Raw genomic sequence first — 24,350 nt, forward strand, 5'->3', positions numbered from 1 at the left:
GCTAATCCCATCTAAATTCTGATCTATTATACACTAGGGTCACTATTGTAAGATTTTTTAATAAAGACAGCACAGATAATTGGATGGAAATGACTTCAAATGAGACATCTTGACGAATTTGAATGAGAATATGACAAAGAACGCTTGTGGGGTATGATGACGTCGAGGGTGTAAAGAAACTGCCCCCGCCGCGCCACCTCCCTCTCACCACCAACCTTGACCCTCTCTCCTTCTCTCTCTCTTTCTCTCTCTCACTTCCTGTTCGTTCGTTTCACTTGAGGTTGTCTGTATGTTGAAGGTTGGCCACGTTTGACCTCAGATCAACTCTCATTTCTGTTTCTGCTCTGGTTTTGCGTGTGTGTGTGTGTGTGAAGACCTGTACAGTAGGCTGAGATGGACTGAAATTGACATAGACTGACTTAACAGATTGGTAGACTGATATAAACAGTAGTAGTAGTAATGATAGTGTTTATTATTATTAATTATTTCACCTGAAGATTAGCCCAGTTTATTGAACCTGATGATTACAAAACTTAATGCTACCTGGGGGAGTTTGATTAAGTTAAGTTAGGCTTGATTTGTAAGGCTAAATTAGGATAGGTTAGCATTAGGGTGGTTAATATCTCGGTGAAATAAGCTGTGAGGTGGGAAGGAAGGAAAACACCACCATCGCCCACCGGTACACCATTACTATGCCGCTGTAGAGGTGGTGGTGGTGATGGCCGCGGTCAGGGAGCTGGTCAAGGGTTGGTCGGGGTCAGGGAGCTGGTCAAGGGTTGGTCGGGGTCAGGGAGCTGGTCAAGGGTTGGTCGGGGTCAGGGAGCTGGTCAAGGGTTGGTCGGGGTCAGGGAGCTGGTCAAGGGTTGGTTGGGGTCAGGGAGCTGGTCATGGGTTGGTTAGGGGAGGTAATGGTTAAAGTTCAGTTAGTGGGTGGTGAAGGTTGGGTGGTATGATAGATCACAAGGGAGGCAGGGCAGAGGGTGTGGTAGTGGTTGAGGACGTCGTGACAACAGCTATAAATGTCATCCTTTCTGTGTGTGTGTGTGGCCAGGTTGTGGTTAGCTGTATTGGTGCGTTCACGTCTTGCTCTAGGTGTCGAGTCGTTGTTCCTGTTTACACGTCCACATGACACCTTGCCCCCGTTCACACACACACACACACACGAGAAAATGAAGAAACAGACATACGTTTGTGAAAGCGATCGTAAAATCCGTCTGGGAATCTGATGATGAAATACATAAAACCGCGAATTCAACGACGTATGTGAAATCCAATTGAGAATCCAGAGAAAACCACCAACGCCTTGTTATTGTTATTTGTTCGTAGATATTTAGACTTATAAGGCTCAGGAAAGCTTAATTTACTTATACTTATTGTTAATGGTAGTGAGTGAGGTGTTGCGACTGGTGAAAGGTCGTGTTGTGTAGGCCGCTGTGGCGAGGCTAAACCCGTCTCCTCTTATCTGACTGACTGATGCAGTTTCTCCCGCATGAGGGTGTTTTGTTTTTTTATATATGGCTTAAAGTAATGACCTATTCTTATCCATCTTTGTTTACACATTATAAATACTATTGTCTTTTTTAAGTTACACACACACACGCCGTCATGTAGAGTTACACAACATTGTTTTTCACACTTAACATTACACAAACTCCTCGTGTGTTCATTTCTCACACATCACTTAGTGGTTGTGTCAGTCTAATGCCCCCAGGGACCAATTTCTCCCCCAATGCTGTAATCAAGAGTTAACGCCCCCATGTAACTGTTATTGTTGCATGTGGTCTTATAGGTTCCTACGATAACTATTTCTTATAACTGATGACTTAGAATGTAACTAGCTGGTTGACTTAAGATAAAAATTAAGAATAAACAACATAAATAACACTGAGATTCTACCTTAACTAGACTCGTTCACTTAATACCAGTTAAAAGACAAACATCTGAAACGTTTTTGATTTACGAATGTTTATTATTTGTTGTAAACGTTTTGTGGAGATTTATGAATGTTTATTATTTGTTGTGAACGTTTTTGAAGGAAGATGTACGGTATTAATGTGGGTATATCTCGGCAGGTGACATCAGGACAACCCTACTGAAGGGGTCATCATTTAACGTCAGCTGGCACTTGGCTTATCCTCACCGTGTAAGTACTACTCCTGTTATTATACTCTTTCATTTAACTATCTCAATGCAGTAATTATTTTATCTTCTTTCATTTCCTGTCTCTATCTTCAATCTCCCTTCATTTCATATCTTTATTCAGTACTTCCTCCTTCTTCTTTCATTTCCAATCTCTATTATCATTTCCTTCTATTTCCCTGTTATTATTTCCATCTCCATTGGTCTTTATAATAAACTTTATTGTAAACATATATAAATACAGAATTACTTTATGCATTTTATATTTCGTAATAATTTTAGTCATTTACAAAAATGGTGTAAATAATTAAGTGTGGTGTGGTGTGGTTGAGTGTGGTGTGGTTGAGTGTGGTTGTGTGTGGTGTGGTTGAGTGTGGTGTTTGTAGTGTGGGGTGTGGTTGTGGATGTACAATAGTGCAGCTGTGTGGATGTGGTACGATTGTGGGTATGGTGCTGGTATAGATCCAATCACTGGTGCTAAGGTCTATATTTAGTTATCATAGTCTGTAGGTATACATGTATATATATATTGTAGGTATTAATACACATTAAACGTGCTGAAAAAATGTGAACCTGTGTATGACAACATAGAAAAATATCTATCTTTTCTATGTATCTATATATACTGTATATCTGGTGCTATACTGTATATTTATATCTGTATATAATATAACTGTGTTTATGCATGTCTATAAATCTCAATCTCTGTTTCTGTCTATACTGTACTGTATATCGCTCTGTTTCTATCTGTCTATAAATCTTTCTCTCTATATGTCTGTATGTGTCTATAAATCTCTGTCTATTTGTCTCTCTCTGTGTGAGTAGAGGTGTCATGGTCCAACAACACCCACTCTCATTAATACCTGTTGCCCACACACACAGGGAGGTTTCCGTGTGGAGCTGTTAGATGCCCAGGAACGACCCCTCACTGACCTCACCCCTGTCACTGCCTCATCCAAGTTCCTCGCTGATGATGCAACGTGAGTACTTCTGCAGGTATCTGGGGAGTAAGTTATGGAAGTACGTACTGAGAATGTTCCGTAGGTGCAGTACTGTTGGGAAGGTACCTTGTGAGTACTGACGGTGGTGTGTAAGTATGGATGGTATAAGTAAGTGCTATCCTGACCTCCCCCCCCAGACAATGTTATGGTGTTTTGAGGTGAAATAAGCTGGGGGAGGGCAGAGATCTTCAGATGATAAGAGTTCTCCACCTTTACTGAGTGACACAAGAAGCATTAAGCACCTACAGGGTGTTATAAAAGACTCCGTGTATCTGTAATAATTAATGATATAGTTATTTACCTTTTTATACGAGAATAATCACTGGAAATGGTGACAGTAAATGTTGAAAGTGGATACCATTCCTAATGTTTACTGTAAGTAGGACAAGGTATATAACAATGTAGGTATAACAAGTAGAACAAAGTATATAGCAATGTAGGTTCTGTATAACAAGTAGAACAAGATGTATAACAATGTAGATACAGGTATAGCCAGGAACAAGTGTACTGTACTATTAATTATTACAGGTACACAGGGACATCTTTACCACCCTGAAGATGATGTTATGCAATTCATCAACACATACAGTAGTACTAGTTATTTTAGCTTTGAGTTCACACTTGATAAACACTCGTCTTAGTGGTTAATTGTTATGTTTGTTTATAAGTGGCCGGAGGAACAAAGTGTGTGTATGTGTTTACTTATATTGTCTCATACGTTGACAGAGCGCAGACGTTCAGGATCACTCTACCATCTGATATAGAGTGTGAAGGCTGCACCATTAGGCTCCTCCGTCAGGCGTCAGAGTGGGGCAGCAAATATCAGTTCTGGTCCTGTGCTGATGTTGATATTCTCAAGAGTAAGTCACTTTATTATTATTCTATTCCTTGCTGATCACTCTACCATCTGATATAGAGTGTGAAGGCTGCACCATTAGGCTCCTCCGTCAGGCGTCAGAGTGGGGCAGCAAATATCAGTTCTGGTCCTGTGCTGATGTTGATATTCTCAAGAGTAAGTCACTTTATTATTATTCTATTCCTTGCTGTTTGTTAAGTCACTTTAACGTCTCGGATGTGGTGTTTTATCTGATCAGTATTTTGGGTATATTCTATGATGAAAGAATGTCATGTTATACTGTACAGTACCTCAAAGTTAAGGATGGGGTGTGTATACAGCTCCTCCAGACACCAGGGTAACAAAGCTGTAGATTCAGTTGTCTTGGATACATTAATGACCTTTAACATTACCTTCAGCGAATTTTGTGTGTGATAAAGCTCCTGGCCAGAGTTTAAACCCTTTTACCTGTACAGTACTCTAGAAACACAGGTCAATAGGCTATACCTGAATCATTTATCTAAGGTACATACAGTCACTAATACCTTCACACATTACTATAAGCTTTACTTTTATGTTGCAGGAAACAGCTATCGAGAAACTTGTAGTGGTAACGGCCGGTACATGGTGTCCAGGTGTCGTTGTAACAAACGCTTCTATGGTCCCCGGTGCCAGTTTGAGAATGAGTGCGAGAATAATGACCACTGTGGACTGTTTGGTCGGTGTGTTGACGAGGCGGCCACCACATACCCGAAGAAGAAGTGTTACTGCCGACAAGGCCGGTTCGGTCGTAAATGTTCCCAATGTTAGTACTAGAAATAAAAATATATATATTACTCTCTTTTATATGGTTGAAATTATTTTGATCGACAGGATCCCACTAACACGTGCCATTCAGATGATTAGAGAGTTTCCTCTTCCGCAGCGTCGTTGGTGACAAACCGCGAAATCGTTAACTTTGATGCGTACTCCAAGAAAGAGCTGAGTGATAAGATGACCATGTACTGGAGGATCCTGGGGCTTGAGGGGGAGATAGAGGTGGTGCTGGTCAACAACGGGTCCTCGTACGCTGCTGTGGGGTGGAGGCCTCAGGGACTGACCAAGAAGTGTAAGGAGTTCCCATATATCCCAGGTACAGTGAGTCCCGGTGCTGCAGGTATTCAAGCTGAACCCAAACCCGAGGGTGAGCCCGAACCCGAGGGTGAGCCCGAACCTCAGGGTGAGCCAGAACCTAAAGGTGAACCCGAACCCGAGGGTGAACCTGAACCTGAGAGCGAAGCTGAACCTGAGAGCGAACCGGAAGCTGAAGCTGAACCAAATGCTGAAGCAGAGGCTGAACCTGAACCAGAGGGCAGCCACGGAGGAGCACCAACTCTCACAGGTAACTGGCATCGTCTCAGGAGATGTGTTATAACTCTGCTTCCCAGAGGATCCCGCCTCACTCTCAGGTTGTCTTACATACTCGAAGGTCCCCCCCGCCCCCTCCTCCCCTCACAGGACCTCCTAGCTTGTGACTTCCCCCTCCCCTCACAGGACCTCCTAGCTTGTGACTTCCCCCTCCCCTCACAGGACCTCCTAGCTTGTGACTTCCCCATTCCCCTCACAGGACCTCCTAGCTTGTGAACTTGAAGTGCTGGGAGTTGTGGGGTTCCTGGGTAACTTAGATGAATGTTCTAGTAAAACTAAACCTTCTCTGGTAGTTTTAACTGGAATGCCTCGGGAGCACTGAAGATTCCAGGATGGTTTAGGTGGAATGGTTATACGAGTCTTCATTTATGGTGATGGGTGATGATCTATGTTAGTTTGCTTGGGCTCAGGAAGGTATATGTGTTCACTATAGTACAAAGGTGATGGCATAATTCATGGTTTATTTAAGAGGAGTCTCACTGATCTTATTATACTACAAAACATTTATCTTTTCCTTAAAACTGACTAATTTTATTGTCGATACAGTCTAGTGTTTTGAAAATGATGGGACAGCATAATGAACTTGCCTCTCACCTCTGTGGCCCGTGTTCACTCCCAGGTCAGATGCGAGATACTGACACTAGTGAACGTGGCAGGTTATCTCTGGTGTCCTCCCACTCATCCACCAGTTTCCTTAAGTGAGAACTAAAAACAAAAATGCATCTGGGGTTCTGGTTAATATTAAACAAAATAACATTGTACCATAAATTGGTCACAACAACATAGTTTACTCTTCTCTTTACCTCTGAAGTATTATCCTTGATCAGTGATGTAGTCAAGACCACGAACAAAACCATTTGTAATTTAAGCCATTATAGATCACCTGATTATTAGTCCCACATATGTTCACCTGAATTTTGCCCCCCCCTTGCACTTAACCTGCCAGAAGTTTAGTCCCCTAAAACACATTTAGGAGGCCCTAATCTTCAGGTGTTCCTTAAATGCTATAATGATGAATGGTCTTATTTGTGATCTTTACTACATTATGGTCCTTGACTGTAAAACATAAGACACAAACTGGCATCACCACACCTCAACAGACTTAACCAGAAGGATGCTATAAAATTTATCTCTAGATTTTTTTTCTACTTTAAATAGTAATTGAAGGGTACAGTTTGTTTTGTACACCGTTTCATACATTAGGAAGAGCATCCAGCCATTAAACTTTGCTTCAGTAGGCATGATGGCAACCAGACCACCATAAATGTGCCCAACCCTTGGTCATTGCTGTTTATTCTGGGCTGGTGTGCTGTGTGCCGGTACCAGGGTGTGGGGGGGGGGGCATCCCATTCTGGTTTTGCCCAACAGGTGCCATCAGATAATCGTGGAAAATGGCCGTGAAACGTTGACGATGAACAGGAAACGATAGTAATCCAATCCAGCCCTACCAGACACACCATGATACTATAATAATAATAACAGTACACAAAATCTTGATGATAATCTTGAGTACAAAATAACTGTGAATTTAATGTTCAAAATGATTAGTGCACCACATATTAAAGTAGTTATTGCTGTTTTTACATTGAAGCTTGAGCTGCCCAATGAGACATGGCGGTATATTACTTGTACATACTCTGCTTCCAGGTAGTTAGAGCAGAATAACCTAAGACGATTGCATATATTTTATTAGTAAATATTTATATGCTGCTGCACAGGGCATTAATTTTGCATGTTAGGACTGTAGGAAAAATAGTAGAATGAAATAGATATAAATTTTGTATATAACTAGAAAGGTAATTATAGTTATTTGTTCTAATTAAAGATAAGATTAGATAGAACATGTTACTGAAGTGTTACCAGGATAACCATTTAATTTACTGGGCTCTGTTGAGGAAGATGTGAATCAAGACACCCACATTAATTCATTTATTTTTTACTGAAATTTATCAATACATTACAATACACTGTACACATCTTCACAGGCTAACACTACGAGCAAATTTTCCTTACGATTTTTTTGTTTATTTATCAATACAGATACTTTACAGACTTAACAGGTTTTAAAAATTGATCTTCATGCAACTCTCTCTTGCCCTCGGTGGTGGGGTCTTGTCTGGGGTCATGGTAATAGTTGGTAGCATCTTGATATGTAGTTGATGAATGACATTTAAGGCTCGGGTGTACTGTGGTGTATTGTAGTCATTACTGTTCTCATAATCCATCATGCTACAATTTTATAAACAGCCACATCGCCAGCAACCATGGCAGACGTGTCGACTGTTCTGAATACTGTGGCGACGCAAGTTGACACGGCTGGCAAAATGGAGACTGATGTTCTTGAAAACTCTGCTCTTCCAACAACTCTTACTCCTCCTACTACTCCTCCTCCTATTCCTCCTCCTGCCACTACTCCTCCTCCTACTGTTAGTTCTGCATTTGTTCCAATATTTTTCCCTGAGTCACGCATTGCAGTGAACAATATCAATGCCCGCGATGGTTCAGTCGGTTTTTATCCCAGCACCAGTGTACCGCCTATTGTTGTACCACCCATTACTATGTCACCCGCAGTCGTACCAGCCACAAGTGTACCATTTATTACTGTACCACCCACAAGTGTACCATCTGTTCTTGTACCATCCATTACTATGTCACCCTCGATTGTACCACTCACAATTGTACCATTTATTACTGTACCACCTACAAGTGTGCCACCCACAACCTCCTCCCCACCACCACCCACAACCTCCACCCCACCACCACCCACAACCTCTACCACCAAGATCTCAACAGTTGACAGTTTCTCTAACAGAACTCGCACAGGTAAAGACACAGGAGAGTCAGTCCCAGTCATCAATGCCTCCCTTCCTATCACTCCCCTTGTTGGAAGCGATAAAGTCCCTGGAAACCCAATCCTTACCACACCAGCTACCACAGTTGCAACCACACCCACAATAGCAAGTGATAATGTCCCCGGAAATGCAGTTCTTACCACCTCTGTTACCACACCTGCAGTCACTACCACGGTAACGAGTAAATCAGGGCCATTAGACCCAGTCCCAACCACCTCTGTCACAACCACTCCCACTGTAGCAAGTAAGAGCGTCTCCCTCACTGTAGATCCCACATTAACTGCCACGTCTACCACCAAAACTGCTGCCATAGAACCAGCGACCATCGCAACAACTGCTCGGCCAACGACCACCACCACAGCTGCTCCTCCAACCACCACTACCACAAAAGCACCTACCACAACTGCTACAGCCCCAACTACCACCACAACAGCCCCAACTACTACCACAACAACCCCAACTACTACCACAACCACCCCAACTCCCACCACAACAACCCCAACTCCCACCACAACAACCCCAACTCCCACTACAACAACACCAACTACAACTACCACAACAACCCCAACTACCACCACAACAACCCCAACTACCACAACAACAACCCCAACTCCCATTACAACAACCCCAACTCCCACTACAACAACCCCAACTCCCACTACAACAACCCCAACTCCCACTACAACAACCCCAACTCCCACTACAACAACCCCAACTACCACCACAACAACCCCAACTACCACCACAACAACCCCAACTCCCACTACAACAACCCCAACTACCACCACAACAACCCCAACTACAACTACCACAACAACAACAACTACAACTACTACTACTACTACTACAGTATCAACTCGGCCACCTCGAAGAAGGAGAATAAGTAAGTTTGACAGCATGTAGCAGTAAAGTAATGGACTCGTGTGTTGTGTGTTGATGCCTGAGAAATGTTTGTAGACACTTAACACTTGCCTGTTCGGTCTTGTGCACAGATATTCCGTCGAGAAAGAAGATAAGAGGGCAGTAATATAGGTCAGGTAGCTCACTAGATGATCATGGTATGTGTTGACCCAAGGCAGTGGTGTGGTGTGTGTGTATAGCCAAATCGGTGGACATTATACCACAGGGTCCACCACGGAGTACAGGCCAGCAAAACCCTGCCTGGCCACGGAAGTATAACCGGGACTTGTGGGTTGACAATACAGACTGCTGCCAACTGTCTCATGGTGTCACTGAGTTAGTTAGCTAAGCTTAATCATGGTACAGTGTATTATTTACTGTATCATTAAGGATGTCCCTGTCTTCAAAACTATGTACAGTATGCAGTACCTTGAGGCATTTACTTAACCTTAGTGTAGAAGTTTTTGTAGTATTTGTTCTATGTAGTTGCACCTGTATTGCAGTTCACTCTGATTAACTCAACAGATTTTTACTGAAGGATGTTGTAGCTTGTTATACAGTTCTGTGTATCTTGTATTGTACCCTGTAGATATGATTAAAATTTGTATTTTAAGTTTTTCAGTCTAGTTTTTATTCCAGATGTGAGAGAAACATAATGTAATATTAAAAAAAAGTGTTATGATAATATGCTCAGATAATGTTTTCTTTACTGCTACCACTATGCTTATTTATTTCACTAAAACTTGCAAAGTTATTAGTCTACACATAAGCTCTCGTTGTGTCCTCATTCTCCGACAATCATAACTATGACTTACTCCTCAAACTCACATGAGGAACAGTATACACATCACCACACAGTCACTGAGCCAATTTCCTTATTATTTAATTTCTCCTCATTTACTCCCATATATGACGTGGAAAATTAATTACAAGATATTATTTATTCTAGATTTTTATACTATGTACACTTAATATGTAGAGTTATAAGAGTGTGTGAGTTTATTGGCTTATAATCATTGTGTACACCAACAATTTTAAGATCTTGGGTTTTATGGTGGGAGTCTTATGGAAAATATGCTCAGATTTACGAAAAGATTGTTTACAGAAGCTTTTTCAGGATGGGAATTTTTTCATAAGCCGGGGAATACTTGTGCCTGTACGTAGTTGACTGTGAGTGTTGATATATGTAAAGCAATCATGTTGTAGTGTAGCGGCAGTAGCACTAATCCACCCTGCTCACTGTGATGCCATTGTTATACATAGTTTAGATAGGTACCTGTATATAGTTATAGATAATTAAACAGTTATACATAGGTGTATATACATTTATAGATATATGATAGTTATAGATTCAGTACCTATAATTATAACAAGATTCAAGATTATAATTTGTACCGTAATTGTAAAAGTTGTATACGTACTGCAGTTTTCTCTATACTGTATCAGGTTAGATGATGGGAATGTACAGTGATTTAGTGTTGATAGATTTGTCAGTTTTAATGTTTATGAAATTTGTACAGTATAGTGTGGTGGTTGTGTTAGGGAAAATGTTTAGTTGAAGTGGTATCCAGCAAATGTGTTGATTTAGTTGTCGAAATAGTTTTATGGTTTAAATTTTGTGTACGGTTGTGGAGAAAAGTTCGCTCCCCATAGTAAAAGTGAATCATGGGACTGAGTGTCCGAACTTACTGTGTCAAGTGGGGGTATGGTGTTTTATCTCATTTGGGGTCAATTTTGCTTCATTTTGCATCGATACTGCTTTGTTTTGGGTCGATTCTGCTTCATTTTGGGTCGATACTGTTTCATTTTGGGAGGGAGCAAACTTTTGACCCTGACTGTACTGTACTATAGGCTGTTGTAAATATTCAGACTTATTTTGAAAGTGACTCGTGTAAGGTTCAGATCATTTTGAGAAATTTGTTATTAGTGTTTGTTTAAAGGAAGGCATAAAAATGTATATATCTAGTAAAGGAAGAATATTTGTGTCAATTGGAGGCCATTTTGGTTTGTTAGTGAGTTTCAGCTTAAATCAGGCAGTTAGGTGCACTTATAATTTCATATACAATAAGACTTCAGAGCCTTGTAATTCTGAACAAATCCTGAACACTGTATACTGTATGTTCCTTCAGTGTACTGGGGTATACTGTACATTTCATTAGTATACTGTAAATTAGTGTATGCAAGGGGAAAATTCTGACACCTGCAGGAGCCTCTCAGTACATGTAATGTGTGTACTGTATGGGTACATGTGCTGTCGTACACTGCCAGTCTCCCACCAGTGAGTTATGACACAATTCACTGTTGTTTGTGTTCCTGCACTCTATCTGTATGATGAACCATTGTCATCTTGTATGATGATAATTTAACTGGTTGTATATCATTCTGTATATCTACCCATCTATCATGATGCTTGTCCATCTATCAACCAATGATCTGTTTGATATACGACAGTCTTATGTAATATTTTGTATTTACCGATGAAAGGTTTAAATGTGTTATAGATATCACTGTTATTATTGTTATTACATGAAACAAGATTACAATATAATATACCTAAGAAAAAATTGAATATAAGGTAGTAGTTTGTATATGCTGTTGAACAAATAGGTTGTGTATATATATATATATATATATATATATATATATATATATATATATATATATATATATATATATATATATATATATATATATATATATATATATATATATATATATATATAAATATGTATATAAATATGTATATAAATATATATATATATATGTATACTGTATATATATACTGTATATATATATATATATAAGTTAATATAAACTGGTATTGGTAGAAGTTGTCATATATTTAGCGCTCTGGGCGAGAATTAGACAAGTAACAACTGTAAATAAAAAAATGCAAGTGACATTTTAGTAATTTTTAAATACGAATGTACAGTACATACCTGTAAGTATACATTACTGTAATGGTGAATTGAACACCTGTCAAGCTTCTATACCATGACTGTATCTTCTTCTGGCCTGGAGCGTCTCATACTTAGCTAACCAAAAGCTCCGTAGTTTTATTCGCTCGTGTGATTGTTGTTTACGATGAATGACTTCGGACATTATGAACTGATCCAAGTACCGGGTAGAATTGTCCAGTCTTGTCACTTTCAGGAAGCATGAGGCATGATACACTAATTAACTCTTATATTTGCCATTATAACCTTTGGCATGTAGTTCATAGTATACTTTTATCTGCATGTTATTTATTATTGCTTGACTTTCTTACTCTGGGGATAAACAAAGGTGTCTGACCCATTCAAAATGGTCCCTAGTGGTGACCCTAACCTTTATTAAATTATTAGAATTGGGGTCCAGTCTTAATGGCTCCCAATTGTAATAGGTTGATTAGGATGTGCCCCATTAATACTTGAACACCATTGTAATCAGGAATTCAAACCAACCCTTAATTCCTATCCCCTTCACCACTGATAAAAACATAATTATTGGGTCTTTTTGTGCAGATCGTGACGGTAAGTTTGTGTGATTTTGAGAGGAACTGTATGGTGTCAGCCTGCACGTGCATCTTGTTTAACCTTCCACACAATGATAATAGTTTGTTTGTTTTTTGCATTATTAATTCTTTCTATTTCACCTTTTCATCATCAGGTGATGTTATCTCAGGTAATTATTTATATTAAGCATGTTGTCTTTTAATGAATATATTGAGATATATATTTTATCAACACCTCACACCTTCATCACTACAGTATTTGCCATTACTGTATTTTAAGATTTTTTGCCATATATGCTTATTTTATTGTTTTTTCTATATTTACAGTATTGTATGTTTTGAACATTTGGGTAAATAGTCTTACTTTTTAATATAATACTGTACTTTATACAGTATTCCTTCCTTTCAGTGTAGTTATATTGAAGAATATTTTCTTTTTACATTCTGTAGTATTATTTCATATCCCATCTTGCAATTAATGGTTAACTATATATATGTTGGATGTAAGATCAATTTTAATTAATATTTTGCACTGAATATATTACCAGATAATGTCAATGGACTGTTGCAACCCAGAGGGAAGCGGGACACACACTCGAGGTAAAGCTCCTGTATTGAGGTCACATGAAGATTAGACACCCTGGCTTATTTCACCTGATCATTAAACACTAATGTTACCTGGAGGGGGGCTTCGGTTAGGTTAGATTACCATTAGGGTGGTTAAGGTAACATAAGTTGAGGTGCTAATCTTCATGCGATCCAAGAAAAGTAATGTGTTTGATATGTTGCAAGTGTTAGCAGTACTGTAATAGCTGTATATTGTGTACTGGTGATAAAGTTCTGTATGTATGTTGTGTTGTATGTTGTATGAATGTTGTATATGTATAGTATATTTTATTGTACCCTTTATCTGTTCAATAAGACATAAAAAGATATACTGTACTGATATTTATTGTCTTGATTCTAGGCCTGCTCGGTTTGCTGTCCCGGTCTTGAAACCAGCGAAGTTAACGGGAGGGACGGAGAGTGTGATCAAAGAGAGTGCTTATGCTGAACCCGAATCTGAAGCTGAGTCTGAACCCGAATCTGAGGCAGAGTCTGAACCCGAATCTGAAGCTGAGTCTGAACCTGGTGAGTTATGCCGACACTGTTGACTACTTGTGACTCTTGGATACATAAACTGAATATTGTATTAGTAATATACTTGTAGTTGTGTGAGCTCTAATTATTTTGCATTATGTAATTTCTTCCTGTATTCCATCATCATAATTTCAGAGATAATTTAAGGTACAAAAGTTGTGCCTGATAATGTTAAGTTTTCATATCTCCGACAGAACCTTTGAGTGGCGCTTCACCTTTTGTGCCCAAGGCTGATTTTCATGCCATGGACTGTACGGATATCGTGATTGGGGTAGCAAACGGACACCACTACCGCATTGACGATTATTACACCCGTGATCGATCCACCCCGAGGTTGGATACATTCTGGGGAGGTGACAGTTCCCTCACCGCTGCCCTGGGTTGGGAGACCGATGGTGTGACAACTATTCTCTTCAGGAAAAAACTTGAAGGTAAAGACGAAGATTTTTATCAATACCATAAAAAAAACTGTTAATTTGTGTTGTTTTATTGTGGTGGATTGGAAGAAGTACTCATGAGGGTGTGTCTATGCTTGTACTCATCCAGTACTCATGAGGGTGTGTCTATGCTTGTAATCATCCAGTACTCATGAGAGTGTCTCTATGCTTGTAATCATCCTAGTCCAACTATACTCTGTACGAGTCAACCCAAGGTGTCGTCGTGTGGGCCCAGCATCACACATCACAGATAGTTTGAGATAAAAATGAATAAAACTTTATTTATTTTAAAATTGGATGATAACAAAGAATAAGTCTTCAGATCAATGGTTAATGTAATTGTTCTCCTAATGTGTATTAATCTCTCTCAGCCACCCATCCAACTGACCACTCCATTTCCGACTCCCTGATGCACGTCATCTGGGCTCGGGGTCAAGAGGCGGGCATGTACGTCCACTCCCCCACCTCAGGCCTCGAAACGGGCTCTGCCAGTGTACCCGACTTTTACCGCCCCGATGAAATCAAATACCACGGCAAGCAAGGCCAAAGAGGCGTTGTCACGATGAACTTAATGGGTCAGTACAGTATTCTAGAAGTATTGTTGTTTAATATAAGCCGTCTCAGACCCTCTGTGATCGGGTACATACTGTATGATGTCTTCACCTTAACTAAAACAGTTCTGTCATCATCTTCACTGTATAAATGTACGTTTTAACATTTGATAATTGTGTAATGGTTTAGGCTCAATAACGTGTTCAGTGAATAATACTGATAAAGTCTACTGAAGGAAAAACACGTGTATTAAATCTTGCTGTTATTATAAATCTAATAATCTGATTTAAGTCATCAGTTTTATCTTCTTCACCTCTAAGATATTTATTTCAGAATAGTAAAACCTTAAATCTGTTTATTTCTTGTTTTGATTTATAGAGGAAACCTTAGCCAAGACAAAACCAAGTACTGACGACGTCACCTGGTGTGGTGATCACCGCAAGATCCCCGGAGACTGTACACCCGGGGTAGACTGTGACTACTACGCCAAGTGGGAGTACTTTGAGAATACCGATGATATCAAGTTTACAATCCAGACCAAACACACCAACCGCTGGATGGGTATTGGCTTCTCCGACAACACCAGGATGGTCGGTACCGTCATTCAGTCACGTCTTTAGTTTACTGAAAATTATATTCACTGGAAAGTTTTGTATATAAATGAAGTGAACACTTAATATTTTTTCAATAACTCGTGCCATCTGCAAACAGCCTTATGGGCTCATATTACCTGTTGCTATCATCACTGTACAGGACTCTTAATTAACCAAATCCTTGTATGGCAGATGAGTAAGAATTGATAATTAAGTTAAACCAGTTATGTGACCAGGACCAAGAACTTGTGTTAAATGCAATATGTTATCCCAACAGGCCCTGACTGATGCGGTGATTGGATGGGTCGAGCGATCGGGTCGATTCTTCATGTATGACGCCTGGTCCCGCTCCTATTCTTCCCCTATTGTGGATCCAAAACAGGGCATCAGGAATGAGAGTGGCTCTAATGAAGATGGCATCTCCACCATCAGCTTTACGAGGAAGAGGGTGTCCGGGGATAAAGAATATGTAGGTATCTCTCTCTCTGCTCTCTTCTCTATCTCTCCTATTTGTCTCTCTCTTCTTACTTATCTCTCTCTCTCTGCTCTCTTCTCTATCTCTCTCCTATTTGTCTCTCTCTTCTCACTTATCTCTCTCACCTATCTCTCTCTATCTCTCTTTTTAATATTTTTGTAGTTTGCCTCTAATCAAACAATAAGTAATTATATAAAACTGGTTTCCTCAGAACATGTTACAAGGTTGGTGCATGTTTCAGGACCTGAGCTTCACCGACGACCAGTGCCTCTACATGATTTTCCCCGTGAAGGGCGGCATCGTCAACTATGTGAACAAGAAGATCCGCAAGCACGAAGCCACACCCATAATATCCTCTGAACGCATCTGTATCCGTTCCTGCCTCAAGTATGGTGAGTATAAATTGTGTGTTTGTACGCCAGGTAGTGATGGCTGAAGATTAACTATTATTATCAATTGAGAGGATGGTGCAGTACGCTGGGAGTATAACCCTAATTATAAACCATCTAATATAATTAATGGGTACCATATATTTCTGATTTCACTAAGGGAAAGAAGTCGGTGATTATGTAGGATCTCCCACTCAACCAGCATTACATAATCAACTGGTATTTTAATAGTTATTTGTGTTCTCTCACCCACAGTAGTTGTTCCACAGATCTCACTCTTTCATACCTTGGTAAACTTGATGCTGTAGCCTTCTGCTGTGTAACATTAGATAGTTCAATAGGGTTGGTGCATCTTACTTCCTTGCACACACATTCCACTTCACTTACAGGTACGGCTGGTGGGCGGCCGTTTGTGTACACCACCACACCGCGTCCATCCCTGCTGAAGTACGAAGTTCAACTCTTACTGACGAACATTGGTGATAATTACAAAATTCCGGAGCAGGGCTCAACAGCGTGGCGGCTGCTAAACGAAAGAGTGCAAGACTCTCTGGGAGGTGCACTTGACAAAGTTCCTGGATACCAAGCGACTGAAATTAGCAGCTTGTAAGTTATGGGAGGTTTTAAATGTAGAAAAGTACTGTACTTGATAAACTTCTTCGTGATGTACTGTACTTGATAAACTTCTTCGTGATGTACTGTACTTCATAAACTTCTTTGTGAGGTACAGTACCATCATCATCTAGCATGCATTTCCCTATTACACTACAGGTTGGGAGGAGTCGAGGGTAAAACACACCACTTCTCTCTTCCCCTTTCCTCCATTCACTCTAACCACTGACACAATTACCAACATTTCCCCCCCTTGAGTATTTGTGCCTCTCCCAGAGCATTATCCCCAGGAAGCATTGACCAAATCTCTCTACCAAGTCACTCACATGTTCGTCAGATTCATGGCAGTGTCTCTCTCTTCTCACAGGAAATCTGATGGTAAAGGGAACTTGGTGACCACGTTGCAAGTTATACTGGACAAGGACATTCATGAGGCTGAAGTTGGTGAAGTTCCTCCTCCTAAAGGTAGATACTTTTTGTTTCTGTCACCTTAACCTCAGAGTGTTGATAGGACCCTCCTCCTCCTCTCTTTCCATCCACCTATCCTCTTTCATTTTATTTCCTTGACATACTTACATGGCTTTGAACCAGTTCCGCCGAGGATTTGTCTCCACACAACATATGAGAGGTGTGGCCCAGGAGGTACTAGACGTACGTACAGTGACAAGTGTTGGTTCTCTCTGGCCCACACTTGTGATAATGTCAGTGTGGTATTTACCTTGACAGTGTTCAGTGGTAAAAGTGCTTTGATGGAACACTTCAAAGGGATGTGAGTGTGTGTGAGTGTGTCTTTCTTTCTGTCTGTCTATATCTGTTTGTCTGTGTTTTACTCTTTAATTAGCTGGTGGTCATAGTACATGACATAGTTCTTAATGTGTTAAGCTCTTGATAATGGTCATGAGGATTTGTCTTGGTGAAATATTGGTAAATTTCTTTAAAAAATATAAGCATTTTTTCACATTTTACATGTACACTTTGTAGATATCAACTTGTAATAATATAGACACTTCTGTACACAGTATTTAGTGGCATCTTAAACTGCCAGATTAAAGCTGACTGTCCCTAAACCTGCCTATTGTCATGGACACCTGTACAATACAATACTAGACACAATAAAGTCACTACTGGGTTAAGTCTAGGTCTTCCTAAATAACAATAATGCTGTAATATGGTTCACTAATACAGATAATTTACATTGTTTATATATTTGCAGGTGATACTAATGAAGTAGGAAATGAGTCGATGGTGAAGAAGGTGCTGCAGGAGTCTGTCCAACATGGGACTGTTGGTTCCCTGCATGTTGATTCTCAGTTCCTTCGAGTCAGTCATCTACGAGGTACGCCGGCCATACCAAACGTTTTCTTTCAGGACTCGTCTAGTGGTGGTGGTAGTGGTGGGGGTTTCCAGGATTCTTCTTTTAATGTATTCCCAGGAACGTTTGGTGCTCCTCCACATGTTACTCAAAGACCATCCAGTTTCCTCACTCCAAGGTATCCAAATTCTAGGCCTCATACTGATCCTCATCCAGAGCCTGAACCTGAGTCAGAGCCTGAGCCTGAGTCAGAGCCTGAATCAGAGCCTGAGCCTGAGTCAGAGTCACAGCCTGGTGAGTGGTATGACCAGCCAGCAGCAGAAAGTAGTCCTCCACATCAACCAGCAGGGAGTCAGATTCCTCCTCAGCAGCCAGGGTTTGGATCTCGTCCCTCGTACCCGTCAATACCCAGCCATCAGCCTTCATCGGGGGTTCAGTCACCTTCCCAGCCAACACAGAATGAGCAGCCATTTTTCCAGAGGTTCCCATATCAGGGGAAACCTGTAGATCCACCACAGAATGTACCTAATGTGCAAAATGGCTTCAGTAATCAAGGAAATGGCTTCAACACTCAAGGAAATGGCTTCAACAATCAAGGAAATGGCTTCAACAATCAAGGAAATGGCTTCAACAATCAAGGAAATGGCTTCAACAATCAAGGAAATGGCCAGGTCACTCGCAGGGTTCAGTTCTATAATCCTCGTACTGGCCAAGTAATGTGGGGCCGAGTCACCTTCAAACAGCCAAGCTCTAATCAGTACCTTCCACCTGCAAACTCCCCCGTCAGTGGTGTGTACAGCCCATACTTACCTCCGGGCACACACCATCACACTGTACAATTCTAGCCCTTTGCTGGACTGAATGCACCGTCACAGACTCCAGTGCTGAAGCCACCAACTTGCCCGTAAGGATTCTGTGACAGATGACTGGTGAGGTGGGATCGAGATGGTACGGAGGTGGCACTGGAGAAATAAAACAGCAGTGGAGAAATAAGATAGCACTGGAAAAAATAAGATAGCACAGAGATATCTCAGGAATAGCTATTAAATTTCCAGTTAGCGCTCCTAGCAAGGTGCCCCGTACACTTGGCTTAAGACAAATAAGGTTACCATCTCAGTCTGAAGTATATAAAGGAAAGCAAAGTCTTGAGATCTTTTTCATGTGCAGGTCATGTGTGAGGACTCGGGACCACAAAGAGGGAGACTTGTCATTGTAGTTTATCATGAATCCAGTTTTTTTTAATGTTTTACTTGTTTTTAGTCTATTGTTTCACTTTCTACCTAAAGAAAGATAAAACCAAAATGAAAAACTAAATAATACTCGGAGTTTTATGAAGTATACAGTATTAACCCCTTGAGTACGATGTCTTAACCCCTTGAGTATAGTACATCCATCCTCAAAGGGTTAATGAATCGGCACAGAGACATTAATTCAGTAATATATCTGGTTAAGATTATAAGATAGACCATAAATTCTTTTGTTTTGCTGTTCTGTATTGTAGATCACTCAAAGGGTTTTGTTTTTAGTGTGGTTGTAAGATTGTTTGGTAGACCATTGTGTCTTTTGTTTCGTTGTAAGATTGATAGATAAATCATTTGGTCAGGAATATAAACATCAATAAGGAAAGTAATCCTGATCAAAGAAAAGGATCACCAACATCAATCACCGGGAACAAAGAATGATCCAACCCACTAAAAAGGGAATTAAAACCTATGTTATCAAGATCCTGGTACTGTATGACCTCCTCCTCCCCTTAGATCAGGTCACTTATACTGTAGTCATGTTTCCAGTACTCCTCAGTTTTCCATTTGAGTTTTATCATCATTTTTATTTGTTAATGATTGTTTTATTTTGGGGGTTAGTTCTTGGTGGTGGTAAGTGTACTGTAGTATATAAATGTGGTATTTTTTACAGTATTATATAAGTTAGGAGGGAGAAATATTCTTAGTTGGTGAGATGTCTTCCATAATTTGTTATCACGTGACGCCCAGTATTAGGGATTACTTAAAAAGATTTGCCGATGCATGTCAACAGATAATATATATAATTTGTGATAATCTAAGCACCCCGAGCACACTATAATTATTAGTATAAGATCAGTGGAATTTAAGTAAGAATAGAATGTAATGAGCAAGATGACAACTGAATTGGATAAGACAGTTTGTTCTTGAGATGGACATTATTCATATGGTACTTGTGTGGTCGTTAGTTGCATGTGTACGAGACGAAACCCCTGCATATTCCTGAATAGAAAATAGTTAGAGCATTAGTAGAGGGTAGGATTATGTAGTATAAGATTATGTATAAGAAGAGTTTTATTATTCTTTACAGGTCACTACTTTTGGGGAAGGAAATACTAATACTGTACTTGGTTGTTATTGGTTGACTTGTGGGTTGGTTGTTGGCTTCTTCCATCACTGAGGAATGTTTCTGTCATGTTTCCTTCAGGTCTTTTTCTTATTATATGTCGGTTTATGTGGACACTACTTCTACCGGTACATCTTCTGGAGACTAATTAACTTCTCTGGTAAATTTATTTTCTTCTTGATTTGAATTTTTTTAACAGCTTGATCAGTACCAAGAATTTTCATAGTATAAGAATGTAACTGGCATTTACCTCACACAAGTCTCACTTGATAAGAGTTATTACACGTTTAGCAGAGTTTGTCATGAACCCTCTCACGGTCTTCTGACAAAGATTGTGTCACTAAGCGCTCCCGTGATGGCCTGACCCCTCTCGGTCAGCCTTATCTCACACTGAGAGCACCCATCCCATAAGGAGAGATGCTGGAACAGTGGACCTTTTACTTATACTCCAGCACTATCAACCTCAAGGGCTGCAATTAGGGTCTGGATCGCTTTTCCCAATGTTTACTAAAATTGAAAAACTGTTCCCGTTACCGATGCAACCTATGTCAAATGACTGCAAGAGGGCATGAGATTTCCGTCCATGCCCATGAGTACCAGAGGGTTAAATGGTCCTCATTGTTAAATTATTCTGAGTGTTTTACCATATTTTCATAGACTGTACTGCTTGTTGAGTATTCTTTCTTTTTATTACCATATCATATCTTAAAACAGTAGCTTCTATTCTCAAAAAAAAAAAAAAAAGTTTTGTCAGTAAATATCAAATGGTTATGGAACATTTCAAACACCATTTTTTCATTTACTGTACAAAATATATATATTTTTTATCATGAAATACCACTTATTTTTATTATTAGACATTTTATGGTTACAAAGTTCAGTATACTGTATCTAAGATAGAGTTTTATTGAGGGTACAGTACCATCCATGCAAAGATATCAGAGTGAAGCTATTTTCCCTCTGCCAATTTGCCTTTGAATTTCTAATGCTTACTTTGGCAGATGGTTGTGAATCATCGAGCCATTTCCTAACGATGCTTTTTTGTTTTTAACCATCATTTATGCTGTGGAAATTCCCATAATTGGTAGGTTGCTTCTAGGTTCTCCCTGGCTTATAAGGGGGACAGAGTATTGGCGGTGTTTTGTTACATATGCACAAACAAATGTCTCGCCTCTGCTACAACTTCCCAGGAATTACTTCAGTTACTTATTCTTTTTCTTCGGCTCTGACTTGATCGACATTTTTTGAAGGAAAGAAAACAGAATCGTCAGCTTTTGAGAAATTGCTAGGCGTTCATTTATAAATATTTAGTTTTTCTTTTTCTTTTAGGAGTACAGTACATTTGTTTGTGTTTGTAACAATGCGATATTAAGCCAAGCACTGTACCACCAGCATCCCAGCACTATATAGTACCAGCACGCTAACACACAAGTTGAGGAGCGTATGTTAAGGGTCCACTCTCTACATCTCTCTACCATGCACTGATATGAAACTTGGTATGACCCGTCTAATATGATAATAATCCACTAAAAGTTAACAATATTTCACCTTAATGTATTTTATGTGGTAGGTCTGTATGTGGTATATATTGTACTGTACACTATCCACGTTCTCCACCAACTGAGCTATGAGATGATTACTTTGTTATGTTAAGAACTCACATATGCTGTTATATGTAAGGCATAGATGTACTTTGGTCAGTCCTCTGGTTAAAGATTTTTTGGCTCGTTAATTCAGAATGATTATAGTGACCAGCAAGCATGATCGCTACGCCACATTGTCAACGTGATGCTGGAATGCGTGACGCTTTCAGTCTATGTACGGTATTGAGGATCACAAGATATATCATCGGAATTATTTTTTTTTAAGTTTACATAGATGTTCTGCTCATAATCAGCTTTTTAATAAATGCAAATGCACTTTGTATTTTATTAATTTTTTTTCATTTTTCCCAACAGTAAGTCCTTGTGCACCTATCCCTCACTTCTTTTAACTGCCCAACAATTATAAACAACTTTGAAGTCTCAATTTCATTTCCTTTAATAATTTTTTTTCCCATAGCTCTCAGTTTTCAGGAGACATAGACACAATTTGACATTGAGTTGGTAATTATTACATTGTAGGAGAAAGGTTCAATGTTGTTCATTAGTTTCCCCCGAGTGGATTTGTCTTGTAAATATACCATAAGTTGATTCAAGGATTAATGTACAGTGCTAAGTAATGGTGGTACTCAGGCCAGATTCTTATTATAACCAGATGAAGAATGTTGAAGGGCTGTCACCTGGTGCTGTACAGTCTGATCTACAACTACTGTAAATAGCTGAACAGTTTTAGTTGTGCTTCACAGTTTATGTTTATGGCAAATCTAACAATCCACTTGTAACAGGAGGCTTGACAATGTTATTTAATGTGTACAGACTGAGTTTGTCCCTCGTGTCAAGACTCGTGCCACCCGAGCTGCCTACTGTGTACAAATATTTTCCATATGGAGGATATTTTTTATTACTGTATATATATTCTGTACAGTGTATATTTATACTACATAGCTCAGTCAGTTATATCTAAATGACCTCTCTGAAGATTCAGTGAAGGCCGTCACCCATAGTCTAGTGTTAGTTCTGGAGGAAATTAGAGTACAGTGGTACCCAGAGAAAACCTGTGATGTTCAGTAAGGTCACACGAAGCAACACCCTTCTCACAGCCAACCTGAGATGTATTGGTGGGAAACATGCACAATACTGCTGTCATACCATTAGTAAAAGTATCTGAAGCAATACATTCATTACAATATAGTATGCCATATACCTACACTGAAGTTATGCATAATGTAGAATACTTACTCTATTCTTTATTGAATGATGTACACTATAAATATATCCAGTCTTTTTAGTTTTATGAATAAGTTCAGAGACTTACCGTACTTCATTCATCTTTAATAAAGTACTACAGTACAATCAGCCAAGAGTGAGGGAGATAGAGGGAAGCGCGTACTGACAGCACAGTACTTTGTGGGCTGCGTCAAGTTTAGCACGTTTGATTACCTCCAGATTATACAGCACAGTATAAAAGAGATAATGTCCTAGTTTTTATGGTTGGTGTTCAGTGGTTAGTGCTCAAAGAGGAATACTGTCCTCCCACACTGGCCTAAAATTTAACTGGGACCACTTCCTTGTGAGGTGAACATTCGACTACTGAGCTATGTTTAATATGTGTACATCTTGATCTTTAGTGAAAACAAAGAATTAAGATGTCCACCTTATTATTTTCTACCTCTGTACCATGAGGGTTATTCTGTTCCTATGGTTTTGTAGGAGACAGTCTTGACAGTGGGCCTTAGATGATGGAATATCAGTTATCTTATGTAGAAATAGTCTTGGTACCTTTCTCCTCCAGTGTACTGGTTACTGAAATGAGTTATGCACCTTACTAACATTAATATATAAGACAAGTCCTGCACCGTACTAACACTGAGGGGGAGCTGCTTATTAACCTCCATGTTGACTGATTTATTTTAGGATCAGACTTGCTATGAACCATCTGGTAATGACTGTTAAATATTATACATATTAAAAGTTAAACATTGGAATGTAGATGTATAAAGTCGGTAACATTAGCTTGATGACCTGTTAGGGGTGGTACTGATACAACACGCTGTATATTGAGCCTTCATTACACAAGGAGGCAGTGTGGTCGGCATTACTCTCTACCTCCATCACTTCCCTAACTAAAAATACCTACTCACAGCTGGGTGGATCGAACCAGAAGGCGAGGGCTGTATCTACTTGGCCATCACACATCTATAAGAGTTATTCATGGTTGTTATTTTAGCAAGTAATTTAGGAAAAA

The 24,350-nt window shown here is 39.7% G+C and overlaps 1 protein-coding gene across 9 annotated transcripts in view; it reads left to right on the forward strand.

The window, feature by feature from the left end:
* Positions 1 to 24,350, forward strand: part of LOC121879946 — a 90,909-nt gene that overhangs the window by 57,539 nt on the left and 9,020 nt on the right. For 4 of the 9 annotated variants that reach the window (XM_042386779.1, XM_042386781.1, XM_042386780.1 and 1 more), the window contains exons 3-18: positions 2,073 to 2,143; positions 3,022 to 3,119; positions 3,867 to 4,000; positions 4,559 to 4,780; positions 4,901 to 5,356; positions 12,783 to 12,797; positions 13,176 to 13,227; positions 13,595 to 13,758; positions 13,962 to 14,198; positions 14,576 to 14,779; positions 15,135 to 15,346; positions 15,627 to 15,818; positions 16,066 to 16,216; positions 16,603 to 16,819; positions 17,193 to 17,290; positions 18,039 to 18,161. In XM_042386779.1, the coding sequence (XP_042242713.1) occupies positions 2,073 to 2,143; positions 3,022 to 3,119; positions 3,867 to 4,000; positions 4,559 to 4,780; positions 4,901 to 5,356; positions 12,783 to 12,797; positions 13,176 to 13,227; positions 13,595 to 13,758; positions 13,962 to 14,198; positions 14,576 to 14,779; positions 15,135 to 15,346; positions 15,627 to 15,818; positions 16,066 to 16,216; positions 16,603 to 16,819; positions 17,193 to 17,290; positions 18,039 to 18,161 (2,646 nt within the window). Of the gene's footprint in view, positions 1 to 2,072; positions 2,144 to 3,021; positions 3,120 to 3,866; positions 4,001 to 4,558; positions 4,781 to 4,900; positions 5,357 to 12,782; positions 12,798 to 13,175; positions 13,228 to 13,594; positions 13,759 to 13,961; positions 14,199 to 14,575; positions 14,780 to 15,134; positions 15,347 to 15,626; positions 15,819 to 16,065; positions 16,217 to 16,602; positions 16,820 to 17,192; positions 17,291 to 18,038; positions 22,436 to 24,350 lie in introns of those variants that run through there. The other 5 variants (XM_042386776.1, XM_042386775.1, XM_042386774.1 and 2 more) reach the window with 3 other exon arrangements.

Source organism: Homarus americanus, unplaced genomic scaffold (genome assembly GCF_018991925.1).
Source record: "Homarus americanus isolate GMGI-L3 unplaced genomic scaffold, GMGI_Hamer_2.0 scaffold29478, whole genome shotgun sequence".
NCBI classification, from domain to species: Eukaryota; Metazoa; Arthropoda; class Malacostraca; order Decapoda; family Nephropidae; genus Homarus; species Homarus americanus.